At 38.3% G+C, this 18,127-nt stretch overlaps 1 protein-coding gene across 4 annotated transcripts in view; it reads left to right on the top strand.

Annotated features, from left to right (window-relative positions):
• FRAS1 (Fraser extracellular matrix complex subunit 1) overlaps nt 1–18,127 on the top strand; it is a 637,413-nt gene that overhangs the window by 581,432 nt on the left and 37,854 nt on the right. For all 4 annotated transcript variants that reach the window (XM_056803248.1, XM_016423079.2, XM_007495970.3 and 1 more), the window contains 3 exons: nt 1,136–1,368; nt 6,674–6,834; nt 7,991–8,205. In XM_056803248.1, the coding sequence (XP_056659226.1) occupies nt 1,136–1,368; nt 6,674–6,834; nt 7,991–8,205 (609 nt within the window). The remainder of the gene's footprint in view (nt 1–1,135; nt 1,369–6,673; nt 6,835–7,990; nt 8,206–18,127) is intronic.

Genomic DNA, 18,127 nt, shown 5'->3' with positions numbered 1-18,127 from the left:
TCCAACTTCTGTTTGCCTTAGTTTCCTCATCTATAAAATGAGTACAATAATAGCACCTACCTCCCAGGGTTGTTGTGAGAAACAAGATATTACATAAATGCTATATTAAAGCCTATCCAGAGCTTTGTCTTCCAGCTAGGAGACCATTTTTTCCTGGTGTGTTGGCTTGGCTGAATTTTGATCATTTCTCTTTTGGGCCCATGATCTATCTCTTTCTGCTTGTATGGAAATATATATATACATGGTATTTCACATTTATCTCTATGTTCTAAAATAGCTTTCAGAGGAATTAGGCAGCTCTTAACCAAATTTGGTTCATTATGATAGGGCAACAAATGCAATTTGTGATTCAGTCTGCCATCTCGAGGCAAGATAATACTTGATCCTCTTTAAATGAAAAAATCAATAGCCTCTAATGAATTTAAACAAAGACTTTAACATGTATCTAGAGGTCACAAAAACATGAGTTGTTGTTTTTTTTTTCTTTCTAGAGCTGGGGTTCTTAGCCTGGAGTTCCATGAATTTGCTTTTAGAAATGTTTTGTTGCCTTTATTTCAATTTAAGCAGTTGCCCTTGGTAATCCTATTTATTTTATTTTATGCATTTAAAAGCATAATATTCTGAAAAGGAAGTGGCAGACCATTCCAGTATCTTTGCCAAGAAAACCCCAAATGGTCTCATGAAGAGTCAGAAACCACTGAAAAATGATGCAACAGTAACACTATATAAAACCTTTTCTGATCCCTCCCCAGACTGTCAAAGGGGTTCAGGGGACACACACTCAAAGAACCCCTCTCTTAGACTGTGCCTGCTTGCAGATTCAGATACATCTCTTACACTGACCTAATGAAAAGGAAGAGAGACCAGTAGCCACATTCTTAATTCCAAGTATAAAGATTGTTTGGCCTCCTGCAAGGCTGATGATTGTCATGTCTGTGACATCAGTGGGCTTTGGCCACCGTGTCCTGTAACCAGGCCAAAGACATGGGAAATCCTTATGCCAAACACAGTGCCTGAAAACACCAACCTTGATCCATTCTAGAGGTCTGTGAAGTTAATCAAGGTTAAGCAACAGTAGGGTCCAGAACTGGTTGTACATTCAGCCTGGTTTAGCTGTCCTCTTGTTCCCTTGCAGGTCCTGGATAGCATCTACTTCAGCCGGCGGTTTCATGTGCGATGTGTGGCAAAGGCTGTGGACAAAGCAGGGCATTTGGGGACCCCCCTGCGAAGTAATATTGTTATCATAGGGACAGACAGTGCTATCTGTCACACGCCTGTTGTGGCTGGGACCGCCAGAGGTTTCCAGGCTCAGTCCTTCATTGCTACCTTGAAATACCTTGATGTCAAACACAAGGAACATCCTAACAGGTCAGCCACAGGTCACTTCTTCTCTTTCCATGACTGGGTACTGCTGGGCATGGTGCTACCCTTTTCTGGGTTTTTACTATTCCCACCAAGCAATGTACGTGTATGTGTGTCTGTATATATATATTTATTCAATGTATGTGTTTATTTGTATTTATTCAAATTCGATTCATTCCTATTTAATCAACGAGCATTTTTAAAGCATGTACATGTGGTAGACACTGGACTAGATGCTAGGAATGCAAAGACAAAAAATGAAACATGAACTTTCCCACAAAGAGCTTACATTCCATAAGAGGCTTCTTGCAAGTCAGTTAAGATTAAGTGCTGGGCACTTTGCTAGGAATAAGAAGAAAAGTAAAAGACAGTCTGTGTATTAGATAATCTATAGAAAAGATAATCTCTTTGTAGCAAAAAATGTTTTTGCTATGTCTAGGATAGATAAGCTATATATAAGATAAATTGGGGATTACCAGTAGGGGAAAGACACCAGGATTAAGAAGGGTTGGGGAAAGCTTCCTTTAAGTGGTAAGACGTGAAGGAAGCCAGGGAAGTCAGGGGGCAGAGATGAGAAGGGAGGGTATTCCAGGTATGAGGAAATTCCCTGAGTATGGAAATGGAATATCTTGGTCAATATATACAAAATAAATGGAACATCTTTTTCTTGGGGAGGTGCTAATAATTGCTAAGGGGGTCAAGAAAATCTTTGTGTAGAAGATAGTGTTTGAGCTGAACTTTGAAAGAAATTAAAGATTCTAAGAGACTAAGGGAGAAGGAAGAGGGCATCTCAAAAGGGAGTACAGCCCTAGCAAAAGCATGGAGATGGGACAGAAGGAATAGAAAAAAGAATAGAGAAGGAACAGAAAATAAGATCTATTTGACTGACTTGTATATTTGCATATATACTCAGAGGTACTTAAAGCATTGAAGTGGATAGAGTACTGGGTCTGGAGTTGGGAAGATATCTTCATGAGTTCAAATCAGCCTCAGATATTTAACTAGCTGTGTGACCATGGGCAAGTCCCCTAACTCTACCTCAGTTCTTCACTTGTCAAATAAGCTAGAGAAGGAGATAACAAACTGCTTCATTATCATTACCAAGAAAACCCCTAATGGAGTCTTGAAGAGTCAGGCATGACTGAAATGACTGAACCACTTAAAGTATTTCTTAAATATGGTAAATATCCATTAACAATTACAGTGTGTTCAGTGATTCAGGACAATTCTGAAGGACTTAGGACAAAGAATGCTTATCCCTCTCCAGAGAAAAAACTGTTGGAGTGTGAATGCGAATGCAGATCAAAGCATATGACTTTTAATTTATTTGGGGGGTTTTATTTGGTGTTTTAGTTGTATAAGACTTATATCTTACAAAATGAACTCATCTTACAAAAAAAAAACTTACATCTTACAAAAACTCATCGTACTCATCTTACAAAAATGAACACTATGTAAATAGATTTTGCATGATAATATATGAATAGCCCAGATCAAATTGCTTATCAGCTCTGAGAAGAGGGAAATGAAGGAAGGAGGGAGACAGAAAACTTAAGTGGAAAACTGTTATTACAATTGTAATTATAATTGGCAAAATAAAATATCTTTTAAAAAACCCAAAAAATCAATTATAATATGTTTATATCTATGCTTGAACTAAACCCAGAGAAGTTAGTGTATCCCTGTAAAGTACTCTTATGAACAACAATAACCCACATTTTTACATAGCACTTCAAGGTTTACAAAGCTCTTTCTTCATGCTAGCCCTGTAAGATATAGAGTATGATGACAATGAAGATGACTACTACTTATTATCAACATTCGTATCATTACCATTGTATAGATTATAAACTGAGGCTTAGAGAGAATTAATGCTTTTCCTGAGTTGATATGCTTGGGTTGATGAAGGAACAGGACCCAGATCTACCCAGCCCTTCTGATTTGAATACTTTCCTTTATACGGTGATGTTTCTCAGTACTGGAACTAGTCTGGGTACTGAGGAGACTTCAAACCTAATCCAAACTCCTGCCAGAAGAAAAATAAATTACTTTGGTAGCAGAGCATTAGCAGTGATATCCTAGGGCATTGTAGATGTGTCAGACCTACCTGAAGACAAAGCTTGTTCTGTCCTACTTTTAAAAAATGGTGTGTATCCATTGTGAGGTATTCATGCTAATGGGTGGGATGGGCAAGTGATAGACTACAAAAAAAGAAAGAAAGGAAAGGGACCCAGAAAGAGGAGAGAGGAGGCAATCATGGGAGAGGACAACACTAGCATTTCTGTCTTTACTTTTTTTTTCTTAAACCATTATTTTCTGTTTTAGTAATATCTCTTAAGACAGAAGGGCAAAGACTAGGCTTAGATTAAATGGCTCTCTAAGGGTCACACAGGTAAGAAGTGTCTGAATCCAGATTTGAACCCAGGCCATCCTAACTCCAGATCTGGCATTCTACCCACTATGCCACCCTTTCTTTTTTTCTTAAATTTGCCTTCTCCTGGTCTGATAACCAGTTGGACCTGATGGCTGAGATAGGAGGAAAGAAAGGAAATCCCAAAATGAATTTCATTACCTCCTCTTTTAAGAGAGGCTTCCCCTCCTTGTGAGGCCCCTATCTTAGCACTGCTCCTTCCTGGTGGTTAAACAGAAGAAAGGGGATGAGAATTTTTCTTCTCCCCAACTCCTTGCTGTTCTGTTTAGCTATATAATCAAGGTCTTCTGGTCCACCAGTTCCTCAGACAAGAACAAGTATGTAAACTTAGCCCAAACTTTTGGTGCCATCTCCCCTCAAAAGGTCTTACTGAAAATCCAAACAGCCAGATACCATTTATTCCCCCATTTACTCAAGTGAGAAAGGAAAGGCTAAGGAAAACAATCCCAGCAACTCCTACAGAAACATGGGTATTATTTGATAAAGACAGGTTTTGCTTAGAGTTAGTGCTCTCAAGAAACATACTCAGATTTTGTGTTTGGTCATGGAAAACTAGTGACCAAGAATTTAGTGCAGAACAATGACAATTTCCTTTTGATTCTGGATAAGTTCAGCATGCATTTTTTTTTTACCTGAGGTAGCTCAATGCCAGAGAAAGGCCCAAAATTGTATTCTAACTTATGCTCTGTCCCTTCATGTCTCTGAGTCTGTTGTTCCATGAATCATAAAATGAGGAGTTAGAACAAAGGGCCTCAAGATCCAAAGGTTCCTTTGAGATCTAAAATGATAGGGTTTAAGTCTTATTTTGGTCAGAATGTTGTAATACAGAACAGTAAATACTGTACTGCACACTATTAAGCAGTTTTGTGCTGGGTTTTGTATTATAGAGACTATCAAAGGAATATTCCCTTGTTTTCAATAGCTTATAATTAAGCCAAATGGCAAAATAAATAGTAGCAATTGTTTAAAAATAACATTTATAAATATACAAGAAACAGCAAGAGATTAGAATCAAATTAATTGTGCTGAACAAATGCTTTAGAAAAATGCTCAAAAAGATGCTATAGTGCCAGATTCTCCCTAAACCCCTCAGATAGACTCTTTCCAACAAAAACTACAAGAAATACTAAAGCCCAGATCAAACCTGCTTTTACAACCTTTTCCTCATCACTCACATATTTTTTAAAAAATATTTTTATGTTTGTTACATTAAAATTCCCATATATCTCCCTCCTCCACATTAGAGAAGATATCATTTGACAAAAAGATACATGCATATAAAACTAAGTCTTGATTGTTTCTATTATTTTTTTTATTTCTATCATTATAGCTATTTCTTATTTCTATTGTATTGGTTCCAAGGCAGAAGAACAATGATAGCTAGGCAATGGGGTTAAGTGATTTGCCCAGGGTCACACAGCTAGAAAGTATCTGAAACCAGATTTGAGCCAAGGATTTTTCATTTCTAGGCTTGGCTCTCAATCCACTGACCCACCTCACTGCCTCCACTGATTTCTATTTATCATTCTTTCTATGGAGGTGGGCATTCTTTAAATAATATTTCTATAGCTTTTACAATCTTCTCTTGGTTCTTTTTGTTTCACTCTTCATGATTTCATAAAGGTCTTTTCATGTTTTTAAAGAATTAACCTGCTTGTCATTTCTAATGACACCGCTGTATTCCATCCCAATTTTATGCCACAACTTATCCAGCCATTCCCCAACTGATGGGCATCCCTTCAATTTCCAAATCTTTGTCTCCTTAAAGAGAACTGCTATAAATATTTTTGAACTTTTCCTTTTTCCTTTATCCTTTTCCTTTTTCCTTTATCACCTTAGGAAAGACAACCATGTCTCAGCCCTGCACCTGGTTGAGGGGGGAGGGAGGTTCCAAATCCAAACTTGTCCTGGCATATGTACAGGCTATTCCACTTCTCAGTTATCTTTGTCTTTTCCCTCCCAGTTTGGTTCCTTCACCTCCAAGCTGGGAAATGGCAGCTCTTCCTGCTACTCCCGAATATCTCCTTTGAACTCCAGGCACATGCATCCCCTAGCCTCCAGAATACTCTTGTTAGCCTCATGGCATCTCAACTTCCTGATAAAAGGCAGTGTTGATATGGATTATTTAGACAAATATGAATTAAGTCTTGAAGAAGAGGGCATGAAACAGTAGAAGAGATCATTTCAGAAAGGGAGAAGATTAAAAGGCAAAGGTGGTGACAGGTGAGATTTTTAGTGGAAAACTGAATTTCACAGTACAGGAGTTTGGTGGTATTCTAAAATTCATGGAGATGGGCAGGAAGGGGGAAAGAAAGATAGATGGATAGACAGACTGACAGATGGGCTGATTTTCATTATAAAGCAGCCTAGTACAGTAGAAGGAGTGCTAGTTCTGCAGTCAGATGTCCAGGGTTCAAATGTTCCCTCCAGTGCTTTGTTACCTGATAAATCTTGGCCAAGTAACCTAACCTTCTTGGATCTCCATTTTCTGTAAAATGAGAAGATTGGACTAAGTGGCCTTTGAGGTCTCTCCTAGCTCTTCATCTGTGATTCTGTGATGAACAGAATTCATATTTTGATTGTGTAGAGAGGAAAATTCTGAGAGAAAAGAAAAATTTTAAGTAATTTGATCCAATGAAGTAAAAATTCTTGTCATTTCATGGTAGTATAATTCAAGAGGATTAGGAATACCTTTTTAAAAAATTGAATTCCATACATGTAAACATTGTCTTTAAACATAAAGCCCGGCTTTAAAAAGTATACTGGGGAATCATTCTTGTCATTCTTATGGGAAAGGAAAAAAGGTGGTTATAAAATTATAATTAATTATAACTAAGATAAATTTGGGTTTCAGTCTAATTCATGATGTCTTTTCCCCAGAATTCATATCTCAGTACAGATCCCACACCAGGATGGTATGCTGCCTCTTATCTCAACAATGCCATTACACAATGTGCATTTTCTTTTATCGGAGTCCATCTACAGACATCAGCACGTCTGCTCCAATCTCATCACTATAGGAGATCTGAAAGGTATCTCAGGTAAGTTCACAGAATACCAGAGCCCTACTTACTTGATTTAAGCCTTTTAACGTCAGGTGCTATAAGGGATTAAGCTAATTCTGCTCAGCTCCAGAAAATAGGACTGGGTGTGGAGAATGGCACCTATGTGCAAAGCAGAACATACAGATTGGATATAAGATGGGGAAAAAAATCTTAATTTGAGTTAGCTGAAAGTAGAGTAGACTGCATTGAGAGACCATGGGTTACCCTTTACTAAAGGTCTTCAAAGGCTGATGGAGACATGTTAGATAAAGCCCTGGACATAGAATCAATAAGACCTGTGTGGCCTTTGACTCCTAAGCGCTATGGAGCTTGGTCTGCCTCAGTTTACCCATCTGTAAAATGGAGATAATTGTTGCCATAATAATAGCACCTACCTCTAGGATTATTGAGTTATGAAAATCAAATGAGATAATATTTTTAAAGCATTTAATTCAGTGCCTGACACATAGTAGGTGCTAAATAAATGTTCATTTACTTCCTTCTTAAGGGTTGTGATATTGTGAAAGCTATTCTTCTTCAAGTTTAACTAGATGATCTTTGACATACTTTCCATTTCTGAGATTCAAGTAATTCTGAATTTCTTTCAAAACATTTAGAAACTATAAAAACTGATGCAAAAAAGAGCAATTTCCTAGCTCTCTAGAATAATGATTTTTTAAATTCAGTATTTGAAAAGTTGAGAATTACTGCATTGACACATTTCCACTGCTATCATTTTGTTGCCTAGTAACTGAATCATGAGGCATAACATCACACACATGAACTCTCAGGGTGGGCAGCTGGGTGTTAGGAGAGAGCCAGTGGGTGTTTTTTTTTCTTTCTGCATTTTCAGATACCAAATTTGCTTTCTTCATTTCTTCACAGCTTCCTACTGTCTCTTAGAGGATTAAATGAGCCAATCCAGTGTTTATTTTGGCAGCAAGCACTGCTTTTAACACAAGGCAATGGGCACTTAACAAGGCTTGCATATCATTATCCCACTACTTTTAAAGTACACACATTGTGCTATTAATAGTCACCCATATTGAGGAGGAAAGATCTAGCCTTTGCCTTGAGCAGTCCTTTATGACACTATTGTTGTTGCCTAATAAAGCTCCATTTGGGGATCAGTGAAGACTCTTTATTTCTCCAGAAGCAGGATTCTTGGATGAAGTCATCTATGACAACATTGCCTTGGGCCCAGGCTATGACCGTCCTTACCAGTTTGATCCCACTGTGAGGGAGGCCAAGACCATCCAGCTTTACAAACACTTGAATCTGAAAAGCTGCACTTGGACCTTTGATGCTTATTATGACATGACTGAACTAATTGATGTCTGTGGAGGGTCTGTAACTGCCGACTTCCAGGTGTGTTTCTATGATTCTCCTCTCTCTTCCCCTCTCCTTCCATTTTCAAATGAAACCTAAGTCTGCTGATGGAGCACTGAGCTAATACCTTGCATGCAGTGGGTATTTTGTCCCTTTCTCTACTGACTGAATAATATTCCTTTGCAGCGAATTACTTCCTGAGTAGGTGAAGAAAGAAAGGAGAAAAGGAGGGGAAGAAAGAAAGGGGGAGTTGGGGAGAGGAAGAAAGGAAGGAAGAAAGGAAAGGAGGGGAAAGAGGAAGAAAGGAAAAGGAAGTAGGACAAGGAGAAGACAGAATAAAGGAGAGAACAGATCTCATAAATGAAAGACTATAATGTAGGAATGAGTTTTAGACCAAATTTTGGGTTTGCCACTAATGCTATTGAATTTGATCAGGTCACAGTGGCACAGTCTGTCTCACAATTTCCTTAACTTGAAAAGAGTGGGGCTAAAACCTAGATGATCTCTAAGGTCTCTTTCAGGTCCTACAATCTGAGTTTCTCAGGCAAAGGACAATCTCATGGTTCTCCCTAAAAGAGGACTTCAGATGGCAAACTCTCTGATTCAATGTGCCAAGTTACTGAGTCACAGAATCCAAGAGTTGGCAGGGATCTAAGTGGCCATCTAGTCCAATCTATCCACTCATGAATCCCTCACTACTGTAACATATCTTCGCAAGCCTCTTCTGAAGATCTCCAAAGAGGGGGAACCTACTACTTCCCAAGGCAGTCTGTTCACCTTTGGGGTACCTCTCTAGTAAGGAAAGAAGGAAGTTTTTCCTGACATTGAACCAATATTTGCCCCTAAATTGCATATTAAAAAGTTTTTTGCCCAGGCTAGTCTTCCCTACCTGGAACATTCTCCCCTCTCTTCTTCACCTTTGAGAAAGCCAGGCTTCCTTCAGAGCACAGTCCGAGCATCAGCTCCTACACAAAGCCTTTCTTGCTCCCCAGCTGCTGGTGTCTTCCTCAGAAATCTTGTATTCAGGAGCAGCTGGGTGGCTCAGTGTATTGAGAGACAGGCTTAGAAATGCAAGGTCCTAGGTTCAGGTCTGGCTTCAGGTGCTTCCTAGCTGGGTGACCCTGGGCAAGTCACTTGGCCCCCATTGCCTAGCCCTTACCACTCTTCTGCCTTGGAACCAATACTCAGTATTGATTCTAAGATGGAAGGTAAGGATTTAAAAAAAAAAAGAAATTACCTTGTATTTGTTCTTGTGTGTATAAATATACATCTATACATATGTCTATACATATAAGTGTGTGTGTATGTGTGTGTGTTTTCTGCAGTACTGAGCACCCAATAAATGCTTAATGAATCCTAGTTGCCTGATTATGGCCCACACTTATTCTGAAAAGTGATGTTGCTCCATATTGCCCAAGTGTCACAGAGAGGGTATGGTTAAGACACATTATTTTCCGTGTTACTAAACCTCACAAAAGCCTTCCATTCATAATGTGCAATGTCATACAGACTGAGTAGATGGTGCTATAGTTAGTGTATCTGGGCTGGGCCTGGAGTCAGGAAGATGTGACTCCCATATGTGATCCTGAGCAAGTCACTTAACCTCTGCCTGCCTCAGTTTCCTCAAATAGAAAATGGGAAAAACAGTAGTACCAGGGGCAGTTAGATGACTCAGCACATTGAGAGCCAGGCCTAGAGATGGGAAATCCTGGGTTCAAATGTGACCTCAGATACTTCCTGTCAGGGTGACTGGTCAAGTTACTTAACCCCCCATTTACCCAACCCTTACCACTCCTACCTTTGAACAGTATTGATTCTAAGATGGAAGGGAAAGAGAGAGAGAAAGAGAAAGAAAGAAAGAAAGAAAGAAAGAAAGAAAGAAAGAAAGAAAGAAAGAAAGAAAGAAAGAAAGAAAGAAAGAAAGAAAGAAAGAAAGAAAGAAAGAAAGAAAGAAAGAAAGAAAGAAAGAAAGAAAGAAAGAAAGAAAGAAAGAAAGAAAGAAAGAAAGAAAGAAAGAAAGAAAGAAAGAAAGAGAAATAATAGCACTTCTCTCACAAGATTGTTGTGAGATTCCAATAAAATAATATTTGTACAGAGCTTAGCACAGTGCCTGGTATATAGTAGGTGCTTAACAAATGTTCCATCTCTTCCTCCCACACACATTTGCACTTTATGTTTAGAGAATACTTTCCTTACAACAATCCTATGAGGTCAGAAGTACAAATGTTTTCATCCCCATTTTATATGCCTAGAAACAAATTCAGGAGTAAAATGACTTGGCCAGTGATACAAAATTAAGTAGCAGCAGATTCTGAATTCTAGCATTGGATTCCTGGCTCCAAGTCCACTATAACCATTTGATGACCCAATATTATTACTATCTATCACATATTAATTGGTGTTTTAGCTATTCTTGTCTATCATAGTCCTAACTAAACTATCCTCTTCATAAGAATGGCCATCTTCTTGTCTCCTTGGTACTTCCTCAGTCCTTTGTACAATGTAAGTACTTAAGTAGAGTTAATTAGCGTTTCTAATTGAATTCAGTTGTCTCCTATATGCTTTGTAGACAGAAGTGAGTTTTAGAAGAACAGTCTCATAGTAAGTGTGTTAAATGCTGGGGATACAAAGAAAGACAAAAGACATTCCTGCTCTTAAGGTGCACAATCTAATGGGGAAGACCTATGAGAATGGCCTAATTGGCTCATATCTCCAAGATATTCTTGAGCAGAGTAACTAGAATGATTTTTAATGTGTTATTTACTCCCCAGTTAGCAGCTCACCTTTTCAACAAGATCTTGGGCAACCCATTGAGGAACTACACAATAGTTATTTAGGGAAAATTATTTTCCTCATTTTGTGTATACCACTGCCCTCTACTGGGATGAGCTTAACACTAGCATCTTAGCATGTTTGGTCATTTTGTCATTGATCATAGAATCAGAGATTTAGAATTAAATTTAGAACTAACAGAGATGTAAGAGATCAAGTTGTGAAGACGTCTCAACTTACAGCTAAGTAAATGGAGGCCTAGAGAAGTTATTATTTGTCCAAAGTGGCAGAGTTGGGATTCAAACCCAGAGCCTTTGACAGCCAAACCCCAGGGCTTTTTCACCATATACAAACCACACTTCAGTAGACTAAAGAACATATTGGACAGTCAAGGATGATAGGAGTCACTACTTGAGCTCCAATGGTGTTAACTGCCCTACACATCAATTTCTTTACCATAACTAGTGCTGAATGTGAACATATAAGTACCATTTCTCTGGAACATATTATTCCACAGAATTATTTTTGCCTCATTTTTTATTGTTTTAATCCTATCTGAATTTTCATGACCCCTTTTGGAGTTTTCTTCACCAAGATACTAGAGCAGTTTGTCATTTCCTTCTCTAGCTCATTTTATAGGTAAGAAAACTAAGGCAAACAAGGTTAAGTGGCTTGCCCAGGGTCACATAACTAGTAAGTGTCTGAGGCCATATTTGAACCCAGAAGGATGAGTCTTCCTGCTTTCAGGCCTGACCCTCTATGTACTGTGCCATCTAATTGCCTATGGTTAGGTTTTTCCATTTGATCAAGGAACTGAGGTGGGGTCACACTCTTATATTTTGGCTCATGAACAAACTCATCCAGAAACATCTAACTAATGCTCAATAAGGACATTTATCCTGGGCTAGTTGTTACAGGTATCCCTAGTGCCAATTCAGTAAGTACTCAATGAGTTCTTGTAGCTATGCTTGGTATACCTTTAACCATATGACCGTCACACCACTTATGTCACTCATGACTCATAATTGCTTTCATTGACTGTGGCCATTTCCAGTTTCCAGGTCACCCCAAAATTGACTTTTGACCAGTGACAATGGCCTCACAAAGCTTACTCAAGATTAAAAGAAAAAAGATAGAGATTGAACCAATCAAACTGACCAAGTTTTACCTAAAAATAACAATTTTAGATTTAGAGATTCTATCAGATATTAATATAGCTTTTTCTTCCAACCCCATCCAGCCCTTTATAGCTGCTATGTTCTATTCTGCAATATTATGGTTATCATATAGCTGTTTAATATAATATTGAATATTTCATTGGATCATAGATTTAGAGCTAGGAAGGGATCATTGAGGCTATCAGAGGCCAACCTACTCATATTACAGTTGAGGAAACCGAGACTGAGAGTGCTTAAGTTATTTGCTCGAGGTCATACAACAGCTTTATGAGGCAGAAGTTGAACCCTGAACCCAATTCTAATGTTGTATCTTTCTCAGTAATGTTGTATATCTATTATGACCTCCCAGTTAAATTATAAGCTCTGTGGGGAATAGGTCTTATTTATATGCTCCTTCAGTCCCCTGTACGAGGAGTTCACTAATTCTATTTAGCATAATTAGGAAAGAGTATCATAAGAGACCACTCAAGGCAACATCCTCCCCTACTCGAAGCAATTATCGGTAACACAATGTGTGTACATCAAACACATACTAAGATGCAAGCCTTGTTATGTGTCCTTATCAGCCACTGGTGGTTGAATAAAATGAATTAATAAATATATCCCTAAACTAGGAGAACATATTAATAATTCTGGAAAACTTAGGGGAATCCACTGGGCCTGGACCATTGATTCTTCTTTTTTTAAAAAACCTTACCTTCTGTACCAATTCTAAGACAAAAGACTAGCAATGGCTAGGCAATTGGGATTAAGTGACTTGCTCAGGGTCCTATAGCTAGGAAGTGTCTGAAGCCAGATTTGAACCCAGTGGACCACTGAGTCTTACAAGATGAATATTTCAGTGGGCATGTCACCAAACTATGTGCCCAAGCAAGCCATGGTGTCTTTAATGGTAAATCGCCAACCACCTTATTTTGTCAATCTTTGTCTTTAACCTTTCTTGACTTCTGCCCAGTATAGTACTTTTTACTTTTCCTAACATTCTATCATTCTTAGCACTCACCCCTTGTAATTAAACGTCATGTTCTTCAGGACACTGATAGACATCATATGTTTATAGGCATTATTATTTGAGGTTTTCCCCACTCCATAAACCAGCACCAAGGGCTTCACAAAGCTACTCAAAACATATTAAAGAAAAAAAAAAGATATATAACAAATCAAATTGACCCAAATTTAAAACACACAATAACAATGTAGAGTTATGAAGAAAAACTTGCCAGGGCAAGATACTTTTTCCAGTTAAGTAAAGTGGAGAACTGCTTAGCCTCTTGGGACAAACATCTTGGGGTTGTGTTGAGGCACAGAGAGACTGGTGCTAAGTGAGTTACTGGAAAGAAGGAAAAAAATGCATAACAAGGCTCTCAAGGCAGGATGGAGCCCGTACAATTAAAGCAGAATGAGTAATTCTAAACTGGATTTTGGAGTTAATAGAGAGTCAGCAGAGACTTATGAGCAGCTTTACACTAGAATCTTAAATTCCAGGCAGTCTAGGATGTCATAAAAGGTGTCTTGGGACAAGGGACTCATCCTCTCTGCCTTTTATTGTTTTAAGCACGGAACAAGCATATAAATCTTCCCTCAAAGTACCTCAGTGAGGTCTGAACATTCAACATTTCATTCTAATTTGAGATGCAAGAGAATTTGAAAGCTGTTGACATATTAGCATAGAATAACAACTTGCCAAAAATCAAGTGATAACATTTAACATGATATATAATGTTCATTGAGACCTCATACTAGAGAAGAGCGAGGCTTTTCTTCTCCATTGAATTATCCAATGGGGTACTTCTTAATTAGGGAATCTTTTTACCTTGAATAAAGTGGGAAATTGACTCAAATTTTTGGTGTAAGAAAATAAATTGTATGGCATTTTATCTCCATACTGCAGGGAGCTCTTGGAAAATTTCTTTGGGGGAAATATCTAAACATTTCATTCCTAAAAGAGGAGGTGGGGATATTCTCCCAACATAAAGCATTCAGATTCAGAACTAAATATGATGTCCTGTTTGTTGTATCAAAACATGTTTTCTAAATCTAGTTTATATAGGCTTTTTGTGAGGATATTCATTGAAAATGTGGTCTAGTAAAAAGGGTGTATTGGATTTGGAGCCAAAGGACCTATGTTAAAATACTGTTATGTTTCTATGCTTCCTCATTTGTAAAAATTAGGAGACTGGACTTGATCTAAGTCATCTTTTCTAATTCTAAATTCTATAATCCTATAAAGTAGGCCTGAGTTCAAATCCTACTTGTCTATTTACTAGCTATGTAATCCTGAGCAAGTCACTTAACTTGTATAAAATCTGCAAAATGGAGCTAAAAATAGCACCTGCCTCCCAGGGTTTTTGTGAAGATCAAATAAGATGATAATCAGAAAGGCTGGCACAATGTAAGTGCTATATAAATGTAACTATTCTTATAATTATTATTAAAAACAGAACCAATCTTTTATTAAATACATAGGCAACAGGGATACAGAGAAAGAATAAAATGGTCCTTGCCTACAAGGTATATGGTAGATATCATGTACAAATATACCTGTCTAATCATATCAGTTATTTCCAACTCTTCATGGCCCTATATGGGATCTTCTTTTGTTTTTTATTTTCAAAATTCTTTTATTTTTTAAGAATTTAAGTTTACTTATTTAATTAATTAATTTAGAATATTTTTCCATGGTTACATGAATCGTGTTATTTCTTTTTTTTAATTTTATTTAATTAGTCAATTTAGAACATTACTCCTTGGTTACAAGAGTCATATTCTTTCCCTCCCCTTGCCCCACCCCTTCTCAGAGCTGACAGGCAATTCCACTGCGTTTTACATGAGTCCATGATCAAAACCCATTTCCATGTTGTTGATGTTTGCACTAGGATGTTCATTTAGGGTATATATTCCCAATCATATACCCATCAATCCATGTAATCAAGCAGTTGTCTTTCTTCTGTGTTTCTGCTCCCACAATTTTTCTTCTGAATGTGGATAGTGTTCTTTCTCGTAGATCCCTTTGAGTTGTTCAGGATCACTGCATTTCTACTATTGCCATTACATTCAATTGCACCACAGTGTATCAGTCTCTGTGTACAATGTTCTCCTGGTTCTGCTCCTCTCACACTGCATCAATTCCTGGAGGTCATTCCAGTTCACATTGAATTCCTCCAATTCATTGTTCCTTTGAGCACAATAGTATTCCATCACCATCAGATACCACAATTTGTTCAGCCATTCCTCAAAAGAAAGGCATCCCTTCATTTTCCAATTTTTTGCCACCACAAAGAACACAGCTTGCATTCTTTCCCTCCCCACCAGTCCATTTGTTACCTTTCTACTTCTCTATAGGTCATGAATCAATTCTCTGCCCCAATGGATTTGATTATTCTTCCCTCTTTGAGTCAATTGCAATGCATGTAAGAATTAAGTATTTCCTATCTCCAACCTCTTTACCCTTCCAGTGTATTGATAATCTCCCCCACTCCCACCATGAGCTTCTTTATGACACATAAATTTACCCCATTTTGTTTTTTTCCCCATTTCTCATAGTATTAACCTCTTTTTTACCTCTAGTTATATATATATATATGTATGTATATATGCATACATATATCTATATACATATTTATGTCTTCGCATTTCATCCTATACAGTTTGTCACTTTTCCCTCTAAGTATAATTCTTCTAGCTACTCAGGCGATAATAACAATTTTTAAGAGTTACCAATATCCTCTTTTCTTGTAGGAATACATATCATTTTAACTTATTGGGTCCCTTAAAACATGTTTTTTGATTTTTTGTTTTTCCCCCTTTCTTAATTACCTTTTGGTGATTCTCTTGACTTCTGTATTTGGGCGTCACGTTTTCTGTTCAGGACTGGTCTTTTCTTTATGAATGCTTGGAAGTCTTATATTTTATTAAATTTCTTTCCCCTGCATACTTTTCCCTGCAAGAATATAGTCAGTTTTGCTGGGTAATTGATTCTTGGTTGTAGACCTATTTCCCTTGCTTTCTGGAATATCATATCCCATGCCTTTTGGTCCTTCAGTGCAAATGCAGCCAGATCCTATGTTATCCTCACTGTAGTTCCATGGTATCTGAACTTCTTCTTGGCAGCTTCTAATATTTTTTCCTTGGTCTGGTAGTTCTTGAATTTGACTATAACATTCCTGGGTATTGTCAATTGGGAATTAAGTATAGATGGTGATCTTCAGATTCTTCCAATCTCTACTCTTCCCTCTGGCTCAAGAATGTTCGGGCAGTTTTCTTGGATAATTTCCTGTAGAATGATGTCCAGGCTTTTTCTTTTGTCATGATCTTCTGGTAGACCAATGATTATTAAGTTGTCTCTCCTGGACCTGTTTCCTAATCTTCCATTTTGTGAATGAGATATTTCATATTTTCCTCGTTTTTTTTATTCTTTTGATTTTGTTTTATAGTTCCCTGCTGCCTTTTGAAGTTCTTTACTTCTAGTTGTTGGATTCTAATTTTTAAAAACTTTTTGGTCATCCTTCTCCTTCTGATCTTTCATCAACTTTGCCTCATTTTCAAGCTGACTAATTTTGGCTTTCAAGACACTATTTTCTATTTATAGATGGTTTATTTTGCTTTTTAAGTTCTTTTCCCAGTTGTCTTCAACTTCTCTTAATTGTTTTTTAATTGTATTTTGAGTTCTTCCAAAACCTGTGTCCAATTCACTGGAGTTTCTGTGTTTTTGCTTGGTGTTCTTTGATCCTCCTCTGTTTCAATTGCTCTTTTTTCATTGCCTGGATAGAAGCTGTGGATTATAATTTCTTTTTTCTTTTTCTGTTGTTTACTCATATTTCTCCTTCTTTCCTCCCCTGTGGTTGCCTGTAGTCTTGTTCCTCTCATTATGCGCTAGATCTGTGGCTTTGGGCTGTGCTGTCCTGAAGGGACTTTTTTCTCTGTTCTGCTGATTGATCAGGTTATCAGATCTTCCCAGGCTGACAACAGATGCTGAGAAGGAGCTGGGCTTCCTGCCCTGTGGTCAAGGTTGTTGCCTGTAGTTTGTGGCAGTCTTTGTCCCTTGGAGCTCAGTCAGCAAGGCTCTCAGATCAGTCTGTGGGGGAGGGGAGTTAGAGCTTGAGCTTCTCTGCCCTCTGAAGGCTTCTTATCTGACCTTATTAATGAGATTGAGCCAGGGCAAAGGAGTTGATCTACAAAGCTGACACCTGAGGCCAAAACCTCCAGAAAGGTGGGGGGGGGGGGGCATGATGGAGCATTTCAGCTGCTTTGGGGCTGCCTGCTCTGTGCTTCTCCAGCTGCGTCTATGCCACCTGTGTTCTAAGCCCTGAGCCTTGCACAGCTTTGACAGCAAGATTCTCTCTGAACTAGTGACCTTGACTGTCCAGAGATTCCAGCCTCTGCTGGAGGCTCATTGCTGTATGTTGGAGAGGGGTCCTGGGATCTTTCTTCTTCCTTCCCCTTAAACCCACATGCTTTAGAGTTCTGGCTTTGGGGGTAGGGGGTTGTACCTTTTAATTTGGCTCCAAGAGGAGGGTTTCCTAGCTATGTCCTTTTGTTAAATTTGGTTTTCAGTCCCCTGGAAGCACTCTGTTTTTGATCAGTGAGGAAGTGGTTAAGGAGGTCTGAATTTTTTTTTTAATTTTAAACATTATTTTATTTGGTCATTTCCAAACATTATTCACTGGAAATAAAGATCATTTTCTTTTCCTCCCCGCCCCCCCTCCCACCACCTTTCCCTCTCCCATAGCCGACGCATGATTCCACTGGTTATCACATGTGTTCTTGACTTGAACCCATTTCCCTGTTGTTGGTATTTGCATTAGAGTGTTCATTTAGAGTCTCTCCTCAGTCATATCCCCTCAACCCCTGTAGTCAAGCAGTTGCTTTTCATCGGTGTTTTTACTTAAGGAGGTCTGAATTTTTGCTGCCTCTAAGCCACCATCTTGACTCCACCTCCTGAATCATGTTTTTTCCCTCCCTCCTCCCTCTCCCCTTCCATAGCCAACAAGCAATTCTACTGGGTTTTACCT

Source organism: Monodelphis domestica, chromosome 6 (assembly GCF_027887165.1).
Source record: "Monodelphis domestica isolate mMonDom1 chromosome 6, mMonDom1.pri, whole genome shotgun sequence".
In the NCBI taxonomy this organism is placed as follows: Eukaryota; Metazoa; Chordata; class Mammalia; order Didelphimorphia; family Didelphidae; genus Monodelphis; species Monodelphis domestica.
The sequence above is the reverse complement of the archived record's forward strand: the minus strand, read 5'-3'. Positions and strand labels throughout refer to the sequence as shown.